Source organism: Dipodomys merriami, unplaced genomic scaffold (genome assembly GCF_024711535.1).
Source record: "Dipodomys merriami isolate MVZ:Mamm:240054 unplaced genomic scaffold, mDipMer1.0.p SCAF_28, whole genome shotgun sequence".
Taxonomy (NCBI): domain Eukaryota; kingdom Metazoa; phylum Chordata; class Mammalia; order Rodentia; family Heteromyidae; genus Dipodomys; species Dipodomys merriami.
Genome location: NW_027204270.1, coordinates 9,984,324 through 10,006,034, shown reverse-complemented (window position 1 = coordinate 10,006,034; position 21,711 = coordinate 9,984,324). Strand labels below are relative to the sequence as shown.

The window sequence follows — 21,711 nt, the reverse complement described above, 5'->3', positions numbered from 1 at the left end:
TTCTGTATCTATTCCTTTCCCTGTAGTGATAGAGACACTGGAGGAGACAGCCAGGTTCTTATGGTGTAGGGACTATCCTCTTTTAGACAGGGAATAGGGTTGGTTGTGTCTTGACATGTCCTGACCATGCCATAGATACATACACTTTTCCTCCCTCATCTCACAGGAGGTCAAGAGGGGTGGTCTGCAGGCCCCAAGTGTGCTTTCTCCCCTTCTGCTGGAAGCTAGGGGGTTTGTGGCAGTGGACAGTCAGGGACCCACTCCTGCTGGGGGAACACTGAATACAGGATGCATGAGGGGCGTGGGGAAGAGACAGATCTGCTTGAAAGGCAAGGCAGTGCCTGGGAGCTGAGCTGGCCTTTGTGTACATGTTTGAGCAGCCAGGTTTGTTCTTTGGTACTCAGACCACTCTAGGCAGGGCTGTATGATGCCTGTGTCCCCTCTCATCATGTCCTGCTTTGCCCTTCCCAGCTGCCTGCAAGGAGAGCAAGCGGCCCCTGGAGGTATCGCAGAGGTCGGAGGAAATGGGCCTCATCCTGGGCATCTGTGCTGGTGGCCTTGCTGTCCTTATCCTCCTCCTGGGGGCCATCATTGTTATCATCCGCAAGGGGTGAGTGAGGCTGGTGCCCTGGCTTACCTGTGGCTCCTGCCCCTCGAATGGCTGGTGGGCACAGAGGAGCGTGGCGGGGGTTTGGTAGTGCAGCGATGTGGCATGTGTGTGGAGGGCTGCCAGCCTGGGGTATTTGACCTATTGGATGGACCTGAGCTGGGTACTGTGAAGCCAGAAGACTGAGCAAATGGAGTTTCTGCGAACAATATGGTTGCTGCAGGTCTAGGAGATGCCAGGGGTCAGCATCCAGGGCAGGGCGCTCTGCCTAGTGCCAAGAGCTCTGCTGGAAGCATGCACTGCCCTTCTGTGCCTGCAGGGGCTGTGCCAATAGGAAGGTACGAAGGTGACCTGACTTTGAATCCTTAGCCCACTGTACCTCCAGCCAACTTGTCTGTCCTGACCAAGTGGCTGTTGTGGTGGACCCTGTCCAGGGATATGATGCTCACTACCTTTCCAACCAAGGTGCTGAGCCATGTGTTTCCCAAGACCCCTTCCTCACTTGTTCTCTGCTTGGCCTGGACTCTCTGACTGTGGACACCACCACAGTCCTCCTGGGCCTGTGACTGAAGCAACCGTTTTGTGCCCCAGGACTCCCAGCCCTCGTGTTGGAGTGGGATTGTTTTCTGGTGCATTTTATTCAGCTGCACTTAGAATTCAGAACTTAGGCCCTCAGAGGTTTAGAAATGAAGGGCATGGGATTCTAAGACTCTCAGAACGTGGAATTGAACACACCTAGAGCCTCTGAGGGAGAGCTAGCAGGTAGTCTAGGGACATCTAGTCCAGTGGTTTTGAACCTTTTTTTTTTTTTTTAAACAACAGAACCTGTCTGCAAAACACCAACATAAAACAAAAAAACCCAAACAAATACAACCCCATAAAACTGCCCAAACTCTCTCTAGGGGTCTAAATACACAGAGAGGAGTTAGAGGCAGGCGTAAGCTCTAGAGACCTTTCTGGTCTGCTGCCCCTATGCCACCACATTCCCAATCAGGTGGCCTCAACATCTTAGCTTCCCAGCCCCCAAGGGGACAGTGGGTCTGCCCAAGGTCACTCCAGAGGCAGAGTCAGCCTGGTCCCTCCCCACCTGGGCCCTGGTTCTGATAGCTGCTGCTGTTGCCAGGCCGGGCACACATGGGTAGGCTGGCAGTGCGTTTTTGGGGTTTCCAGGAAAAGACAAGTAAGTTCTAGAGAGATGATGGAGAGCTGGCCAGGGCCAGCTTTGCCTGAAGCCAGGCACCAGCAGGAGAGTCAGGCTATGCCAAAAGAGAGGGGAGGATGGGAGTGGCCTATGCGAAGCTTCAGGCTCTGAGTTCCTTTCTGAGTCCCTGCATAAACTCATGGGACACAGCATTTTTAACGATCACAGAATGAGTAATTGCTGTGTTCCAGGAGCTCTGCACACACCATCCATTAGTGCCTTCCTTGGTTACTGGCCACCCATCGTGTGCCAAGTGTGGTCTGGCACTCAGGATCCAATAAAGAACACTTCTTTCTTCAGTCCTGGCAGATCAAGCAAGTCCGATTCCCTTTTTACTAATGAAGAAACTGTAATTAAAGCAGGTAGCCATAGCTGGGTGCTTGTAGTTCACACCTAGCTTCTCAAGAGGCTGAGACCGGAGGATCATGGTTTGAAGTCGGCCAGAGCAGAAAAACCTGAGAGATTCTTATTTATTATTAATCAGAAAAACAAAAAGCCAGCCTTGAGTGACACACACACACACACACACACACAGACACACACACACACACACACACACACACACACACACACACACACACACACACACACACACACACACACACACACACACACACACACACACACACACACACACACATCTGGCCCTGAGCTCGCTCTCTCTCTCACACACAGAGCAATTTACCTACATCGCTCAGTGGAGGAGATGGGTTTTATTTGAATCCAGGAATACTAGGCAAGTGCTGGCCTTCCAGCTCAGTGTGAAGCTTTTGATCCATGCTGGGTTTCAGGTGCCCTACAAGGGGGCAGCCTGTCTCTGGTGGACTCCTTATCTAGGGGCAGTTGTGGGGAGGGCAAGCCCTAGGTTTACATGGACAACCTGTTGGATTCTCCTTCCTCCCATTCTCAGCTACTCTCCTTCCTAGGCTCTCAGGGTCTGCAGGTGTGTGCCTGAGGGTAAGGGCTGTTTACAGGCAGGAGAATAGTTCTGGCTGAGTTGGTGTGTGTGGAGAGTACTCGTGTGTTTGTGAATACAAGTCTGCACATGATCCTATGTTTTAATATGTATGAATGTGTTTCCATGTGTGAGTGTGCATGGGTGTGCATCTGTGAGTGTGCATGTTTGGGTGTGGCATGCAGATGTGTCCTGCTCTCTGTATACACATACGACCAGGAATGCTATGGATCCCTCAGGCTCTTTACTCCAGCATTAAGCTTGGGGAAGGTTCTAGATGGGCCTCTGCTCCTGGTCCCTGATGTCTGAACCCGGCTCAGGATGGGGAAGTCCTGGCCAGCCCCTTCCCTACCTTGGGAAGCCCAGGCTCCCTCCTGGCTGGTGTCACTCAGCCCAGCCTTGGTTGGAAGCCCCCATACAACTGCTCTTCTCTTTGCATGCTGCCAGGAGGGACCGCTACGCCTATTCCTACTACCCGTGAGTAGCTCTCCTGGCCCAGGTGCACCATGGCCATGCCTCTCACCCCATCCTCTCTAGCTGGGCCTAGCCTAGTGTCAGCCCAACTCCCCAGCCACCTCTGCCTTGGGGTGTCTATTTCTGCTCTGTCTTCAGGCTTCACTTTCCGACTTGAGTCTGGGTCCCCAGCATGGGTTTTGTAGACAGTCATCTGCTCTTCTCCTTTTGCCCATTTCCCAAGTAGGGATTAGAAGAAGGCTCCAGGGTTGTAATTGCCTTTTTTTTCTGTGTGTATATGGGTGTTGGTGGGGGTGGGCAGGGGCTGCTGCTGATTGGTTCTGGTGAGCTGGAGGGTGGAGGCTGAGCCTCTCTGCATTCTCAGCCCAAGACCCCCAACTGATGGGTCTCCACCCTGCCTTGGAGTGTCCAGCCCCACATACCCATCACCCTTCTTCAGGAAGACAGTGACCATGACCAAGGCCACCGTCAACTACCGCCAGGAGAAGACACACATGATGAGTGCTGTGGACCGAAGCTTCACGGATCAGAGTACCCTGCAAGAGGATGAGCGGCTAGGCCTGTCTTTCATGGATACCCCTGGCTACAGCCCCCGAGGTGAGTGCCACCTTCCTCCCACCTCCCTCTTCCCACACCCAGCTGTAGCACCCACTGAGCGCCTGCTGCATACCAGCACTGGCCAGGAAACCCAGAGAAGGAGCTGGGGCGTGTTTGCCGAATGACTAGGGGAGCCTCAAGGAACTCAGCCAGCATCACAAGGATGCAGGATCCAGTGACAATGGTCTCAATGAGCAGGTGTTGCTGTGGGGATTGGATAGGTCGGAGCAGCTTCACCATTTATTGAGTGCTTGCTGTGTGAGGGAAGGGGATCTAGATATACAGGGGGATTGGAGTCACATACACCTGGGCTGGCCTTTAGATCTCCGGCTTAACTGTGTGGCCTGGGGCAAGTCACTTGATCTCTCTGGGTATCTGTTCCTTTGTTAGTATATAAATTATGTCCAACTATGTCTGGCGATCTGGATGGCGTAAGTTGCCATTATGTGCTAGGAGTGTGTCATAGTCATAAATCACTTCATCCTATTTATGAGCTTTTTTTCACTTTTTTTTTTTCTGGTCCTGGGTCTTGAGCTCTGGGTTTGGGCATTGTCCCTAAGCTCCCTTTTGCTCAAGGCTAGCATGCTACCTCTTGAACCATAGCCTCACCTCCCACTTCTTCTGTGATTTTTTGGAGATAAGAGTCTCACAGACTTTCCTGCCCCAGCTGGCTTTGATCTACAATCCTCAGATCTCAGCCTCCTGAGAAGCTAGGATTACAGTCATGAGCCACCAGCTTTGCACGTTTGTATTTGATTTTGTGTTGATTTGTATAAAAGATAACATGAAATTCTTATCAAAGTTATGAAGTCACCCAAATGTAGCGTATGTGAGTGAATTAGAACATTAGCCAGGTGTTCCTCCCTCTAACCTCTATTTCCATCTTAGACATAGGTAGGTCCTTGAAGTTTGTATTTATAATTTTCTTGTCTTCTGGGGATAGTTTTACTATGTGTGCATATATCCTCAGAAAATGCATTGTATAGTTTTATTCATTTTCCAATCTTTATTAAAAATGAAGTCAGCCGGGCGCTGGTGGCTCATGCCTGTAACCCTAGCTACTCAGGAGGCTGAGATCTGAGGATCGCTGTTCAAAGTCAGCCGGGGCAGGAGAGACCATGAGACTCCTATCTCCAATAAACCACCATAAAACCGGAAGTGGCGCTGTAGCTCAAGTGGTAGAGCGCTCGCCTTGAGCTGAAGAGCTGAGGGACAGTGCCCAGGCTGAGAGTTCAAGCCCCACGGACGACAAAAAAAAAAAAAAAAAAAAAAAAAAAAAATGAAGTCATACTTTTTTAACCCGACCTCTCATTTCTAATATTTGTCTATGTGTATGTTTTTGTTATAGTTTCCTTACTTGTCTCGGATATGTTGTTTTCCATTGTATGACACAATTTAGTTCTTTATTCTGCCACCTGTAGCTATTCATTTGGCTTCTAGTTTTGTTCTTTAAATCACAAATGAGGCTGCTGTGAGCATTCTTATGAATCTTTAGGTGCCCCTGGGTATGGGATTATTAAAGTAGATTCTTTAGATGACAGAGTTTGTGCTTGTTAGATGGTGCTAAGTTGTTTCCTAAAGTGGCTTTGCCTGTTTTCATTCCTAGCAGTTATGCAAGACATTTTGTTACTCTATATCAGGATCAAAATATGCCAGTCTTTTTCCCTTTGCCAAACTAGTTTGTATAAGATGATAATTCTCTATGGTCCCAATTTGCATTTCTCTGATTACTAATGAGGTTGAACATATTTTCAAGTCATTATTGGCTATTCAGGTCTCTTCTTCCGTGAAATGCCTGTTCATGCCTTTCACCTAATTTTCTATTGGTTTTTTTCTTTTTTTCTTTTTGGTTGCTTTCTTAGTGGTTTTTAGGAGTTCTTTATATATTTAGGATAATAATCATTTGTCACATATGAATTGCAAATATCTTTTCCCAATTTGTGTTACATCTTTCTAGGTTATTTATAGTGTCTGTGAATGAGCAGAATGTTTTTATTCTAATGTAGTCAAATGCATCAGTCTTTTGTGATTTCTACCTTTTGTGTTCTCTTAAAGAATACTCTCTCAACTAAGGCCACAAAATATTTTTTACTTTTTTTCCTCAAACTTTTAATATATTTCTCACTTAGAACTTTACTCACCTGGAATTGATCTTTTTCTTTTTCCACCTAGGATTAATCAGCTGTATAGTGTCATTTCTTACAGCTCAGATTTCCCCTTCTGATTTATAGACACTCCCCTGACAATCATCCATTCTTTTTACATACATGAGGACTGTTTTTTAATCTCTTGGTGATTCCTGTGCTTAAACCACACTGCTATTTATCATGGATCTGCCCGCTCTCTGCTCCTGAGTAGCTAGGATTACAGTTGTGAGCTACTGGCCTAGGCTCAGGCTGTTTTTTTTTTTTTTTTTTTTTTTTTCTTTTTTTTTGGGTCCGGTCATGGGGCCTGAACTCTGTGCCTGGGCACTGTCCCTCAGCTCTTTAGCTCAAGGCTAGTGCTCTACCACTTGAGCCACAGTGCCACTTCCAGCCTTTTTCTTTTTGCTTATGTGGTGCTGAGGAATCGAACCCAGGGCCTCAGGCATGCAAGGCAAGCACTCTACCACTGAGCCACCTTCCCAGCCCCTCAGGCTGTTTCTTAAGGGATGTTATTTTCTCATTGCAATTCACTGGATGGAAAAGTTTGGGCTGCTACCAGAGTGTAAAAGGGGGTGTCTCCTTTACCTGAGGGTGGTGGGAGTTGGGGAAAATGCCCATTCTGAGGAAACTCTGGGGATCCTCTGATGAGGATACAGGCCCAGAGAAATCAAGGGACTTGAGTTAGAGTTGAAATTCAGGTCTTCCAAACCTAGTTTTTTTTTTTTTCCTGGCCTTGACCCTCCCTGGAAGATCTCAGCTGTTCACTGGTTATTCTCAGATGCTCCATACTTATGATGGATCAGGGAAGAGCATGGGAGAATCCTTGGCTGGTGCCTTTGAAGCTACAGGCTGGTTCTAACTCTTCTTCCCTCTCAGGGGCTACCAGCTATGGGTCAGCTGATGCTTGCATATGGAGCATGGGGTGGGCAGGAAGTGAGTCTCAGATTCCACAGCGGGATTCATGGATCAAGAGAGCAAGAAACTGTCTTCTGGGGGTCCAGGAAAGGAAGAGTCCTTTTGGGAACCTCTTTTTCTGCTAGCTTTGTTATAGAACATCTGTGCTGTTTTTGGTCTCCAGCTTAGAGCTTGGATCTCAACCAGTTGGGGCCTTTTGTTGGTCCTTGGCCATTGTGAGTTCATTGTGGGGCTGCCTGTGGGGCTGCCAGCCCTTCAGGATCTTTAAGATGACCATTCCAGTCCCTGCAGCCCTCATTTGCTCTGTTTTCCAGCTGGAGAACACTCTGGAGCTGCTAACAAAGGTCTATTAGATGCACCAGGTCTCTTGGGTTCACTGAGTTCTCTTATTCAGCAGAAGTCCTTGAAATCTTTGCACATATCTTATGTGTTTGCCATGAAAGCTGCTTTGAATCTATGTTTCAGGTCTTGGACCAAGAGTTTGTGGTGGAGAAGGACCAGGACTCTGGTCAGTCAGCTGCCCTGACTTCCTGGGACTCAGGGACTTCCTCTATTTCCTGGAAATGACTAATGACTAATCAATAATGCCAACTGTTACTATGAGCAGGTGCTCTCCATGCGCTGGTTGCCTTATGCATTATCCTAGTACTTATACTGGATATTGGGTAGGAACTTTTAAAAAATCTTCATTGGACATGTGGAAATGGAAGTTTAGAGAGAGTAAGTGATGTCCCCAAGGACATGCAGGAGTAGGGTTTGATCTGAGGCCTGTCTGTCTCTTGAGCCTTCTCTCACTCTCTCTCATCCTCTTATCTCCTGAGGATATTTCAGGAAACAATCAAAAAAGCATCCTCTTCAGCAGAAGGCATTTGTGAATGGTCTACATCCATTCAGCTATTAGAGATATAAAGTGAACCAAACCAAACATGTCGGAAGTCCTGCAAGGTCTTACGCAGGGAAGAAGCCTGTTTGTTTTCATTTATATCAAAATTTCACACTCTTTTAAATCAAAGAACCCTTCCTTCTCCTCCTCCTCTTCTTCTTCCTCCTCTTCCTTCTCTTCTTCCTCCTTACCCTCCTCCTCCTCCTCTTCTTCTTCCTCCTTCTCCTTTTCTTCTCTTCTTCCTCCTCCTCCTTTTCCTCTTCCTCATCCTCTTCTTCCTCCTCCTCTTCCTCCTCTTCCCCCTCCTTTCCCTCCTCTTCCTTGTCCTCTTCCTCCTCATCTTCCTTCTACTCCTCTCTTTCTATTCATGGACTACCTCAAAGTCATCTAGCCTGTCTGGTATTTTCTAGAACACACTTTGGCTGCTATGACATGAAGCCAGTCTCTTTTCTTTGAAAACACTTCATTTCTCCCATCTGTGAGAATAAGACTGTGGGGGCATCCGGCCACCCCAGTTTAACGGCATTTGAGCTGCCTTCCAGCTTTAAGCAACCAAGACATCCAGATAAAATACAGGAAACAATTGTTTCCAAACGTGGAACTCAGGGAGTTCCAAACTGACTCCTGAGAGGTGATAGAAGAATGAGGGAGGTCCTGTCCTAGCCTTGACTTTCTATCTGGAGGTCATTTCCATACCAGAGAGGGATGCAAACAGAGAGGGCACTCTTCCTGATTTGGCTTGAGGAAGATGAGCTGTTCAAGGCCATCTGCCCTGGAGTTTCTGTGTTCATTCTGCCAGTTGGTCACTGAGTTGTGAGTGGGTGCTGGGTAAGGCTTCCCCAAGAGGAGGTCTTTTGGCTGAGATCTGAAGGATGAGTACAAAGCCACCGGGCTCAAAACGTAGGGGGAGAAAAGGGATGGAGGCAGGGAACAGCCTGTGTGAGACACAGGGAATGGAGGGGCAGGCACCTAGGACCCCAGAGTGTCCCATGGCCCCTGCCAGTTCAGGCCTGGCAGAGAATGGCTGTGAGAAGAGCTAAGGGCACTGTGAGTTCCTGGCCTTACCAGGACGGGAGGAGGGAAATGAGTGGGAGGAAGCGTCCAAGGTCCTAGGGACAATGGAGGCTTTCTCACCCTCAGACATGATCTCTAGAACCAGGGTGCAAGGCTGAGCTGGAGAGCCAGGAAGGGGTTATATCTGGGGGCCCCAGGGCTGTGTGTGGCACTTTGAACTCCTCACCCTGGCCCCTTTGGCTGGGCCCCAGCCGAGGCTGACAATGGAAACGCTGTCACAGGGGAAACACTGCTATTCAGGTGCCCAACATTTGTCTGTGGAACGGGCCGCGGCAACTAATTTTGATTGGCTTCTCTTTGAATGTGGGAATTTCTGGGAGTTGCCAGTGTTGCAGATTGTTCCCTGGAAAGGGAGAAGGAGGGGACGTGTGGGGGCTCTGAGGCCTCATGGGTGAGGCCTCCTGGGGTAGGGTGGGGATGTCACAGGATGACAGGGTGGCAGGGCCACAAGGCCCTCCAGAGGTCACCTGATGTGACAGGCCCATTTCACAGATGGGGAACCTGAGATATGGAAGGGAAAGTGCTTCTCCAGGGTCACACAGGAGCTCCAGGGACCTGTCTAGCTACTCTCTAGGTTGGCTGTGTCCCCTGTCCCTTGTTCTGTCCTCCTGGGTCATCTGACTCCCAGGCTAGAGTATGTGTGTCAGGAGTCCCTGTCTCTTCTTCTAACTACAGGAGACCAGCGCAGCAGTGGGGTCACTGAGGCCAGCAGCCTCCTGGGGGGCTCACCACGGCGCCCATGTGGCCGGAAGAGCTCCCCATACCACACAGGGCAGCTGCACCCCGCAGTGCGTGTGGCCGATCTTCTGCAACATATCAACCAGATGAAGACAGCCGAAGGCTATGGCTTCAAGCAGGAGTATGAGGTGCACGCACAGCCTGACCTCCCCGGCCTCGCCTGACTCTCTTTTCTTTGGATCTTGACCCTGGAGACCCTCAGCCCAACCCCAGTTGAACCCCTACTCTGACACTCTCAAAAGCAATCTTTTTTATTATTTATTTATTTTTTGGTGCTAGTTTTGGGGCTTGAACTCAGAGCCTGAGTGGAGTCCCTGAACTTTTGTGCTCAAGGCTAGCATTCTACTACATGAGCCACTGTTCTGCTTCTGGCTTTTTGGTGGCTAATTGGAGATAAGAATTGCATGGGCTTTTCTCCTCAGATCCCAGTCTCCCGAGTAGCTAAGATTATAAGTGTAAGCCATTTGCACCCAGCAAAAGCAACCTTATTTGAATTTGACCCTGTCCCTGCTCCTAATATCAACTGACCCAGTTTCTCTCTGACATTCTAATTCTGGTTTGATTTGTGAACTTAATCCTCATTTCATTCTCCTTGTTGGGCTTGATTATGATCCTATCAAAGTAGTCTCTACTTTGAATTGGGTCAAGGTCACCCACACTGACTTTGATCTGATGTTGACCCAAGCTGATGTTGACCCTGACTTGAATCCTAAACTGTGTGTGAATGGCTTGGGTCCTATCCTCCTTCCCTCGGGACCATAACGCTTATCCTAATCTTGTGTGTGTGTGTGTGTGTGTGTGTGTGTGTGTGTGTGTGTGTGTGTGTGTGTGTGTGTGTGTGCGCGCGTGCGCGTGCACGCACGCGTGGGTGCATGTGCGCACATGTGTGCATGTGCGCATGCTTGCTTGTGCTAATAGTGTGGCTTAAACTTAGGGTCTGTGCACAGTCCCTTAGTTTTTTCACTGCAGTGGTGCTTTACCACTTAAGCCATAGTTCCACATCTTACTTTTTGGTGGTTAATTGAAGATAAGAGTCTTACAGACTTTCTTGCCCAGGCTGACTGAACTATGATTCTCAGATCTCCTAAGTAGTTAGAATTATAGGTGTGAACCACCAGTATCTAGCTTCTATATCCTACTCATATCCTTCTCCTCAACTGAAAAATTGAATTTGAACTGTATTCTAAACTGTATGGCTCCCTCTTCTAAATTGTCTGAATTTTGACCTTCTATTTCCCTTCCTCTGATACTTCTTGCTCATAAGTTTCACTTTGAATTTGGGCCTGTATCATGGCCACACCCCCATCCCACCCATGTCATTCCACTTGAGGGCAAGGGGTTCTGTGAGTGCTGGGGATCCCCAGCTCCCACTGATTACCTCTTTAACTTTTGGCAGAGCTTCTTTGAAGGCTGGGATGCTACAAAGAAGAAAGACAAACTCAAGGGGAGCCGGCAGGAGTCAATGCCTGCCTGTGAGTGCTGGGTAAAGGGCTGGGTCTGGACAGCAGGTGTATGTGTGAGGGGCGGGGAACCGAGGAAGGGGAGCATTCCCAGAGCAGTGCACCACCTCTCACTCTCCTTTGCCCTGTGATATGGGAAATTGTATCATCCCATTTTGCAGAGAAGGAAATTGAGATTTGGGAGATGAAGACTTCTTAGCTAATCACATGAGCAGCATATGCCTTTGTCTTCTTCTTCCTCCTCCTCCTCCACCACCACTTCTTCCTCCTCCTCCTTTTCCTCTATCCCACAGCCAAGATCCTGACCTCTGGCCTGGCCTACCTCCCATGGTGCCCAGAGCCTGCTGGTCAGCCCTGAGCCTGACTGCTCTGACTGGCCTCACACTCAGCCTCAGAAAGCCTTTCCTGCCAGTCCCAGCTCTGGGCTCCTTGGTACAGCCTTGTCCACCTGCTCTGTGTCCACAGATGATCGGCACCGAGTGAAACTCCATCCAATGCTGGGAGACCCCAATGCCGACTACATTAATGCCAACTACATAGACGTGAGTGCCTTGCCCCTTTGCTTTCGCTCACCTGGCCCTGCCTGCTCCAGGCTCACTTTCCAGGGAGGACAGAACTACTTTGGGAATAATGGGGGTTCAGATGACTGAGTTCTGATACCCCTAGCTCCTTCATTGAGTGTCAGGGAGCTGAGAGGAAGGGGCGACAGAGTGGTCAGCAGCCTTCAGGAAGCCTACCTCAATGAAGGGCCAGGAGCTTGAAGAAAGGACACTTATGATACTCAGTGAAGCTGGAGAGGTTAGGAAGGGCTGGATGGTGAGACCTTGAGTAGCAGGTTAAGTAAGGAACTTTTTTCAGAAGCACCTGGGAGTTGTTCAGCTGTTTCATCTGTGATCAGAATATCAGTGCATATTTATTGAGCGTGTGCTATGTGCCAAGTATTTTATATCCAACATTGTACTTCATGACCTTCCTTTACAGGTGAGGAAACTGGGGCTTAGAGGGGTGAAGTTACTGGTCCTTGATCACACAGATAATACTAAAAGAGTCAAGAGCTGAGCATGGTGGTACACACCTGTAATCCCAGCACTTGGGAGACTGAGGCAGGAGGGTTGCAAGCTTGAGGTCAGCTTCAGCCCGATAGTAAATTCAAAGCCAGTCTGGACTACTGAGCTACGTAAGGAGACCCTCATCTCCAAAAGAGAAAGAAAAGAAAAACTCAAACCTCAGCCTGCTTGTGTCTAGTCTTTGTTGCTAACCACTGAGGCTCCTACCACCTACTGTAGCGGTTAGATCTGGCTCAATTGGAGGGAGGGACTAGAGACAGGGCAGGCAGCCAGAAGCCTGGGCTTGGCTATAAAGGATGAATGGAAGAGGCAGGTAGGGCCCAGGGACTCTGCTCAGACTTCCTTACTCTCAGTAACAAGCTGAGTTTGGAAGAACATTGCATTGTTTATAACATATAGTATGAGCACCTGGCATCAGGAATATAGATGTGAACAAGACCAGCCAGTCCTTGTTTTTCCTAGTCAGGGAGACAGGTATATATATGGAAAGTAATTTCAGATTAGGTGGGGGTAGAGAGCTGGGGTTGTAGCTCAGTGGTAGTGTGCTTGTCTAGCATGTCTAGGCTCTGGGTTTTATCCCTAGCACTGCAAAAAACAAAAGAGCCATTGCTTCATATAGATTAGCTGGGAAAACATGGACCGGTGACAAACCATCAGTTAGTTCAGAGTCAGGGCTGGCTGTACAAAGCGGGTGGCATGGAGGAGGCAGGGATGGAGCTCCTCTGGGTGGCTGCTGAGGAGAGGGAGCCTGGGCAAAGGCCGTGGAGGAAGGCACAGAGCACTGGGGATGAGGTCACCAGGGCCTTTGGAGACCATCTCTCTCCCTCTTCCATCTCCCTCCTGGAGCCAGATGTGCCACTCCATGCTTCCCAGAACCCCTTGCTTCCTCCTGACCTTCCATCCTGTCCCATAGCTGGGGTGAGGGCCAGGCCTAGCCTTGCAGACTTGGGCAGTTCTGGTGACAGTGGGCCTCTTGGGTCTTGTTAAGGTCCCAGATACTTCTCTTGGGCCCCGGGAGGGACACCCCGCTCCCTGTCCCTACCTTGAGCCTGGGCCATTCATCTCTGCTCTACCTCGAAGCTCACATCAGTCACCCTTTCTGCCTGCTTCTATGGTCCATCCACCTCCATCTGCCTCTGGCCTAACATCTGTCTCTTTTGCTTTGTTCTGTACCCTCACTGGAAATTTTAAGATTCGGATAAACCGTCAAGTAAGTATCTCTCTCCCTCCTCCACCTCCTCCTCCTATCTGTGTATACACTCAATCTCTCTCTCTCTCTCTCTCTCTCTCTCTCTCTCTCTCTCTCTCTTTCTTTTTCTCTCTCTGTCTCTGTCTCTGTCTCTGTCTCTCTGTCTCTCTGTCTCTCTGTCTCTCTCTGTCTCTAACTTCCCTCCCCTGCCCCAAATGCCTGACACCCAACTGTCCATTTCAGCAGCCTGGCCAGGGGCTGTCTGGGGCTGACACTGCACAGTGCCCCTCCCCCAGTCAGGTCACCCTCATCCTTCACTATGGCAGGAGTAGTTGTGTCTGGGTGCTTTCCCAGCCAGTTCTGCACCAGCTGCCACTGTCTGTCACCTCTGCCCTCCAGCACTCCCATTCCTGATGGAATTCACTACCTCCACCTTCTGCAGGGTCCTTGGGAGGGAGGGAGGGAGTGGGAAGCTGCCCCGGGTGGCTTTGTCTCTGCTGCTTAGGGTCAAGGTCTTCCCAGCTACAGGTTTAGTCCTAAAACTGCTTTCCCTAGTGTTCAAGTCTGTTTCCTAACAGTTTGCTTAACGCTCACCCCCAGCTACTTTGCCAATGTGGGAATTTATTTTTAAAAATTGTATAATCTTTAATTTTTTACCCTTTAAAAACAGCAAAACAAAGCCCTAATTCAACTAGCAACCTGATTTCTAGTATGCATGTTACTTTTATACTGTTAAATGACTAGGATTCTCTGCTCTTTTATTGGTACCTTTTCTATTTGATCTCCCCCCTTTTAATTATTGCTAAAATTCTGTTCATTATCAAACTCTCAAGCAGCGTGGAGAGACTAATGCATTAAGCAAAAGGTTCCCCTGTCACATTTGGCAGAGACAGCCAATTATCTTTGGTGTGCCTTTTGTTTTGAGTGCAGTGACACAGTTGGTTTGTAAAGTTCTCAAATTTAAAAGGGCCGTTAGGCTCTGAAGTGTAGCTGCTTGTGCACAGCCTTAGCACCCTCTATGGGTTGTGATGAACACAGATCATCATACCTTTTTTTTTTTTTTTTAATCCCAGTTTCCCTGCAGCAATCTGCTCACTTGGTCTTGAACCCCACCCTTGGTTTCATGTTCAAACTCATAAGAAATGTCTTGGAAGTCTTGGCTTAATGCTTCTTCAAATGCTCTCGAACAACTGTGCTGCATGTTGAGAGACATCTACATTTGATATGAGAAAAAATTGAACCTTAGAAAGAAAAGTTCAGTGACTTGTGTAAGACCACAAGCCAGCCTTGGCCCTTGACCCTCACTCCAGATGGTAGTTCTTGTCCTTTTGGAAAGTATCAGAATTCTTGCCTACAGTACATAGAACAACTACCCCCATTCCACTCAATCTGCTTCCAGTGAGGCTGCAAGTGTATGCACAGGAACAAGCTCCTCATCGGGCACCCTGGAGCATGTGGCCCAATGCAATCTAATGCTGGTCTCCATGTGTGCAAAGCAATTTACTCCTCCAAGGTTGAAGCATTTAAAGCTTCGATTTGTGTTCTCTGTGTAATGTAATTGAACAATCTTGCACATAGGTATTGAAAAAGTGAGGAAGCAGAGGTGTGGCTCAAGTGGCAGAGCATGAGCCTTGAGTAGAAAAAGCCAACTAAGAGCTCAAGGTCCTGAGTTCAACTTCTAGTACGGAAGTGTGTGCATGGGTGTGGTGCATGTGCAAGCACGTGCACGCGCGCGCGTGCGCACACACACACACACACACACACACACACACAATGTGCAGGTATTGAAGGTTACCTGCTGAAACATTTGCTTTAAATAGGATCATGTGACAAAGTAGGAAGGATGAATCCAAGCAGTGAAAGAAGACACTGGAACAAAGCAGAAACATCTGCCGTATAGATGAATTTTAGACCAGCTGGCTCATCAGGCAAATTGCTCAGTTGTTGTTTTTTTTTTTTTTTCCCTTGCAGTGCTGGGGATTGAGTTCACAGCTTTATGTATTCCAAACAAGCACTCAACTTCTGAGCTATATTCCCAGTCCAAATGACCAGTTTTCATTAAGTTCTTTGGCTCCATTATTTACTGATGAGTGCTTAAATTCTGACACTGGGCAGGGGCCCAGGCAGGGGTTGGGGAAGAGGGACAGAAGTGACTGAATCCAATGAGGTATCTTCTCTCAGCTACAATCTTACATAAACTGGATTTAGGTGGCTTGTACTGAGGGTGACAGGGTAGACCTTAGAAGCATCCATAATGGTCTGTCCCCATCCTCCACCTCCACCATTCCCTCTGACCTGCTCTCCAGCAGTTCTGCTGAGAACCTGCCACGTAGTGGCCTGGAACAATAGCAGGAGGGAATTAGGTCAGATCTGCAGCCTGAGAGGCTTTTCATGATCAGTCACACTGACTTTGTTTGGTCCTGTCCATGGGAAGGATGTCTTGCTGTGGTCTTCCTACTGGAGAGGAAAATTGAGGATTAGAAAGGCTGAGAGATGGGTTATCTCCTCAGTGTGCTTGAGACCCAGCAGCGTCAGCCCACCCAGGAGCTGGATGGAAATGGATACACTCTACCTGTGAATCTGGATCTGCCTTCACTGAGACCCTTGCCCAGTGGGCTTCCCTTGCCCAGTGAGGGCTGAGAAGCACCTCTCAGCACCGAGTCATACAACTGCTACTTGGCAGAGCTGCATAAGGGACCTCATTAGACGCCAAGACTCGGCTTCTTCATTTCTGTAGGAAATCCCCTGTCTCACCTGAAGTCCTTGACATTAGCACTCTATAGATCTTCAGAGACACCACTGAACTTTCAAAACAGTTGAGGCTGGGGTGGTGTACATCTGTAATCCCAGCACTTGGGTAGCGGTGACAGGAGGATCAATGAGTTCCAGACTAGTCTGACCTAGATAGTGAGATCCTGTCTTCAAAAAACCCCAAAGGATTACAGGCTCCTGCCTCTAAACCTAACTCATTGAGAGGCTGAGATTGGAAGGATCAAGGTTTGAGGCCAGCCTAGGCCAAATAAGTCCACAAGACCCCTTCACAACACATATAGCTGGGCATAATGGCATGCACCTAGCTACATGGGAGGTTGAAACTGGGAGGATTGGGGTTCCAGACCACCCTGGGGGGAAACGGGACACAGTGGCACATGCTGTGGGGCCAGAAACTATGGAATGCCTAAAGTAGGTAGATTGCAGCTCAGGTGCATTAAGGCAGGAGGCAGACCCTATCTCAAAAATAGCCAGTGAGGGCTGGGAAGGTGGCTCAGTGGTAGAGCGCTTGCCTTGCATGCATGAGGCCCTGGGTTCGATTCCTCAGCACCACATAAGCAAAAAGAAAAAAAAGCCGGAAGTGGCGCTGTGGCTCAAGCGGTAGAGCACTCGCCTTGAGCTGAAGAGCTGAGGGACAGTGGCCAGGCCCAGAGTTCAGGCCCCACAACTGGACCAAAAAACAAAACAAAACAAAATAGCCAGTGAGAAACAGGGCTGGATTCATGGCTCAAATGGCAGAGTATCTGTGTAACAGATGTGAGATCTTGAGTTCAAACACTAGTCCTGCCCCCTACCCCTTGCCAAAAAAAGTAGTGATAAGACTGTTTGTTGTTAAGTGCTGAGTAACTTTGTGCTTGACATAGTGATTGAACATTCAATGCTTTATTTACTCTTACAACAACCCCAGGAGGTAAATACATCTGGATTTCGCTTTGTATACTGTAAAAATGTAGGCATAGAGGAATTAGGGGCTGCTTGTCAAAAGGAAAGAAGACAGCAAGAAAGCAAGAAGACAGACCTGGCAGTCTGGCTCCAGGTCTTCTTGGGCTCAGGAAGCCCAAAGGGTCCAGAAGAGTTGAAAAGAGTTGCACTGAGGGCCTGACCTTGAGATCAGGCCCAAGCTCGATGGTTTTCCCCTTGTACTTGCCTGCAGTACTTCTGTTTTTGCTGCCTGAGTTGATACCCTGGATATCTTGTAGGGTTTTTTGTTTTTTTGTCCCATAAAATGAGTTCTTGTGGGGGTCGTGGGGGTCCTGGTGTGGGGTAGATTCTTTCCTTCAGTCTGAGGGCTCTGGGGATGGAGGATAAAGTAGCTTTTGGATTTTTTTTTTTTTAAAGAGAAAGATAATTTAGGTAAAGCTTAGCACAATATGTGACAGGGTCTCAAAAGATTTCCTCATTGTCATAATGAGTGATTTATAAAGATTTAACATTTTATCAGAGCACCACCTGAAACCTTCATCTAGCCACCCCTGTGCTCTAAGTAATGGAGTTAGAAGGGAAAGGACCCTGTTACCTCAGTTGCCCTAAGCGGGGCTTGGAGAGCCCATGAGTTCTGGTTACCCCGCATGTGGAGACGAGGGTGGGTTAAGGAACCTGGAATTCTGGGAGCAGGGAAGGGTCATTCTGAACTTTGGCTCCAAAGAGTAGCCTTGCTGTAAGCAGAGATAACTCTCCCTGCTTTGTGAATGGGAGACCCTCTCGGTCCACAAGGAAGCTGCATCCTCCTCTCAGTCACATGGCAAGATCCTGATGTCCAACTGCACTTCCCTTTATCTTGGGGACTGGAAGGGCAGGGCCACCCTGGCCAAGAAGCCCAGGCCTGGGGGTGGGTGGTTTCCTGGTGAGTGGGGGTGGGCGTTGCTTCAGGGCAGGTGGGCCAGGGTGGTCTGGGGGAGTGAGGGGCTGCATCCAGGCTCTCACCACACCCTCTTCTCCTATTCCAGGGTTACCACAGGTCAAACCACTTCATAGCCACTCAAGGTACCTGGCCCCTCTGCCCATGGGCACCCTCCTGTGTGCTGGAGTGCCTGCTGCCTGCCTGACTACCTTCCCTGGTGACCTGTTTGGCCCCTGTCTGCCTCTGCATCTGTCTGTATCTGTTTGTCTGATCCTTTCTCCCTATCTGGATCTATGGCATCTGATTGTCAGCTTTGTTCCCTCTCTGTGTTTGTGTCTCCCAAATGTGACCAGCTCCTCCCCAGCTCCCTGGTCCATCTGTCTGTCTCACCCATGGTATGTGCAGAAGGGCCAGTGAAGCCTAGTCCTCATGGGTGGGGGTGGGTTGGATTGTGCCTCTTGGCCCAGTGACTACCTGAGTCCCCCCTGGCCATGTCTCTTTCCTCCAACTGTCCACCTGTCCACTCCTCTTAGAGACTTGCCCTATGGACACTTCCTGGGCCCCTCTCAGCCTACTGGGCTCTCCAACATTACCCCATCCCCCACACACACTTGGGGCCCTATAGGTGAGTTGGCAGTTGGTGGGGTATATATGAAGTGATCAAGAAGGCCCCATTGGGGCCCAGAGAGCTCCTGGCCTGGGTTACTACTGGGCAGCAGGTGTTCCAGCCCTGGCAGAGGCTTTGCTGAGCGACAGGCATCCTCTGCGCCCCCAGGGCCGAAGCCCGAGATGATCTACGACTTCTGGCGCATGGTGTGGCAGGAGCACAGTTCAAGCATCGTCATGATCACTAAGCTGGTAGAGGTGGGCAGGGTAAGCTGGCCTGGGGGCCCAGCTGGGGGAGAGGTGGGCCACAGAGATCAGCTGCAAGTCCTCTGAGCCCTGTGCTATACGAACTACAGGTAAAGTGTGCACGGTACTGGCCTGAGGACTCAGACATGTATGGGGACATCAAGATCACGTTGATGAAGACGGAAACGCTGGCTGACTACGTGGTGCGAACCTTTGCACTGGAGCGGGTGAGTCTCCCCTACACCTGTTCCCCATAGGGCCTTTCCTGGACCTACTCAGGGTCTTTGATACCGAGAGGAGATAGAGATGATGATGAGATCAAGATGGCTGAGCCCATTCCACAGGTGGTTGCAGCCCTAGTTGGCTGTGGGATGGGTGTCTACCATGTTTCTGTTTTTCAGATAGGAAAAATGAGGATCAGAATGGTTACATCATGCACAGGAAGCCACATGGTCATGGACTGGCAGGTCCTGTCCACAGCCCCATTTGATCACTAAAATCCTTAGAGAAGGCCAGGCATCCATGGTTTATGACTATAATCCTAGTTACTCAGGAGGCTGAGACTTGAGGATCTAAGTTTGAAGCCAGGTCAATGGACAAATATGAGTGATTCTTATCTCCAACTAACAAAAAAACTGGAAGTAGAGCTGTGGCTCAAGTGGTATAACACCAACCATGAATCAAACAAGAGGGGGCCCTGAGTTCAGGCCTCAGTACCAGCATATGCGTGCTCACACACTATGTGCTTACCTCTTCCACACTAACTGACTTAAATACTTGCTTGGCCCTTCTGTTCACACACCTTCAGGTGAGAGATAGTTTCCCCCCTGGACACTAAAACCAGAGTCAAAATAATCTGTCAGGTGCTCGTGACTCATGTTTGTAATCCTAGCTGTTCAGGAGGCTGAGATTTGAGGATCAAGGTTTGAAGTCAGCTCAAGAGGAAAGTCTGATCTCCAAAGTTAAACACCTAAAAGCCAGAAGTAGAGCTGTGGCTCAAGCAGTAGAGCACTAATCTTGAGCAGAAAAGCTCAGAGACGGTGCCCAGACCCTGCATTCAAACCCCAGGACTGGCACAGGAAAAAAAAAAATCTCAGTATTGAAGCATCAAGCAAGCTTGTGCCTAAGTTTGGCATAATGTCTGTCTGGCCAACATGGACAAAGAATATCTATTTTTTCCTCGGAAAAATGAGTTCTTGGGGCTGGAAGATGGCTCACTGGTGGTAGAGTGCTTGCCTTGCATGCATGAGGCCCTGGGTTTGATCCTCAGCACCACATAAGCAGAAAAAAAAATCCAGAAGTGGCACTGTGGCTCAAGTGGTAGGGTGCTAGCCTTGAGTTGGAGAGCTGAGGGACAGTGCCCAGGCCCAGAGTTCAGGCCCCATGACCACAAAAACAAAAGGGTTCTCCTGTTTGAGCCTTGGCTTCTCATCTATATCATAGACATTTACCTGTCTTTCCTGTAAATGTACAGTGAGGTGCTCACTCTACATGTGGGCCCATAACAAGTGTCTGACAGATACTTAGAGACTGTTATTACTGCTTTCTCCACAGAGAGGCTACTCTGCCCGGCATGAGGTTCGCCAGTTCCATTTCACGGCATGGCCCGAGCACGGTGTCCCCTACCATGCCACCGGGCTCCTGGCTTTCATCCGGCGTGTAAAGGCCTCCACCCCGCCTGATGCTGGGCCCATTGTCATCCACTGCAGGTCAGAGCCCCAAGGAGAAAAGGGACTGGGGAAGCATCAAGGTTCTTAAGACCAGTAACAAAGCCTAGCTAGGTTCAGCCTGCCTGGACACAGGGGACAGGAGAAAATGACCTCCCCAAAGCCCTTTGCTCTTTGAGTTCTCTGAGGTTGGCATCCACAAGTGCCTGCTGTGCCCTGCCTGTAGAGCCCCTTACCCTGAGGAGCTACTGGAGTCCACGGGGGACCTGGGTGTTGGTGAAGGCCAGACACAATCAAGTCCAGCCTGTTCTCATTCACCAAGGGCTGGTGGCATACCTGCCATGAGCTCCATTTGGCCAGGGGCTGGGAAGGACTTTCCTTTCTCTTCCCCATGCTCACCAAACCTGGCTTGGTCCCTTTGCCTTCACCTCTGCCACTTCCTATATCCCCTCTTCCATTCCCATCTCTTGCCTGGATTAGCTTCTATGACCCCCAACTGCCTTTCTCCTGTGTGCCTTTTCCAATCTTCTTCCTGGAGAAGTTAACCGTCTACACTTGGGCTTCTGCAGATCCTTAGGACCCACAAGACTATGGCCTCTCTGCTTGGAGTGTTTGGAGGACCCCAGATTCCATGTGGTAGCATCGTTCTTCTCTATGCCCTGCCAGCTTCTTTTTAAGATACCATAATTGAAAAAAAGAAAGGCTTATTGATGATACTGCAATATGTACCTATATCACAAATAATAAGTGTATGGCTAACCAAATTTTTACACAACCGAATTTGAACACAGGTATAGCTCAAAGCAAGAGACCTCAATAGAACCTGTCACTTAGTTCCAGAAGGCTCTCCCCTTCCAGAAACAATCACTGTCCTGGCTTCTAAGGCACCGATAATCTTACATGCGTTTTGAATGTCATATAAAAAGAACCAATCATACAGCTGTGCACTTTGCTACTGGACTTCTTTCCCTCCACCTTGTATTTGTAAGGCTTATCCACCTTGTGTTCTGTTCCAGTCCCTGAATGCCAGACAGCAGTGTATCTGTCCGTTCAAATGGCTGTGTGGTATCAGGCCCCCACTAGCCAAGTCTGAGACAATTGTCATACCTCCTCACCACCACTACGATGCCACCATTTTCAAACCTGGTGTCTGCTGCTTACACCCTTACCTCTGCCCAAGCGAATGCTGGGCATGTGTGTGTCCCTATGATAAATCTAACAGTGCCAAGTTGGACAGGCTCCTTGTGAGATTGAGGAGACATCTATGCACACAGTG

At 49.1% G+C, this 21,711-nt stretch overlaps 1 protein-coding gene across 7 annotated transcripts in view; it reads left to right on the top strand.

Annotated features, from left to right (window-relative positions):
• Positions 1-21,711, top strand: part of Ptpru (protein tyrosine phosphatase receptor type U) — a 68,700-nt gene that overhangs the window by 36,292 nt on the left and 10,697 nt on the right. For 2 of the 7 annotated variants that reach the window (XM_070037438.1, XM_070037445.1), the window contains exons 14-24: positions 472-610; positions 3,211-3,240; positions 3,677-3,834; positions 9,526-9,716; positions 10,985-11,060; positions 11,514-11,590; positions 13,308-13,325; positions 18,023-18,059; positions 18,692-18,789; positions 18,879-18,995; positions 20,323-20,477. In XM_070037438.1, coding sequence (XP_069893539.1) covers positions 472-610; positions 3,211-3,240; positions 3,677-3,834; positions 9,526-9,716; positions 10,985-11,060; positions 11,514-11,590; positions 13,308-13,325; positions 18,023-18,059; positions 18,692-18,789; positions 18,879-18,995; positions 20,323-20,477 — 1,096 coding nt within the window. The remainder of the gene's footprint in view (positions 1-471; positions 611-3,210; positions 3,241-3,676; positions 3,835-9,525; positions 9,717-10,984; positions 11,061-11,513; positions 11,591-13,307; positions 13,326-18,022; positions 18,060-18,691; positions 18,790-18,878; positions 18,996-20,322; positions 20,478-21,711) is intronic. The other 5 variants (XM_070037439.1, XM_070037442.1, XM_070037440.1 and 2 more) reach the window with 5 other exon arrangements.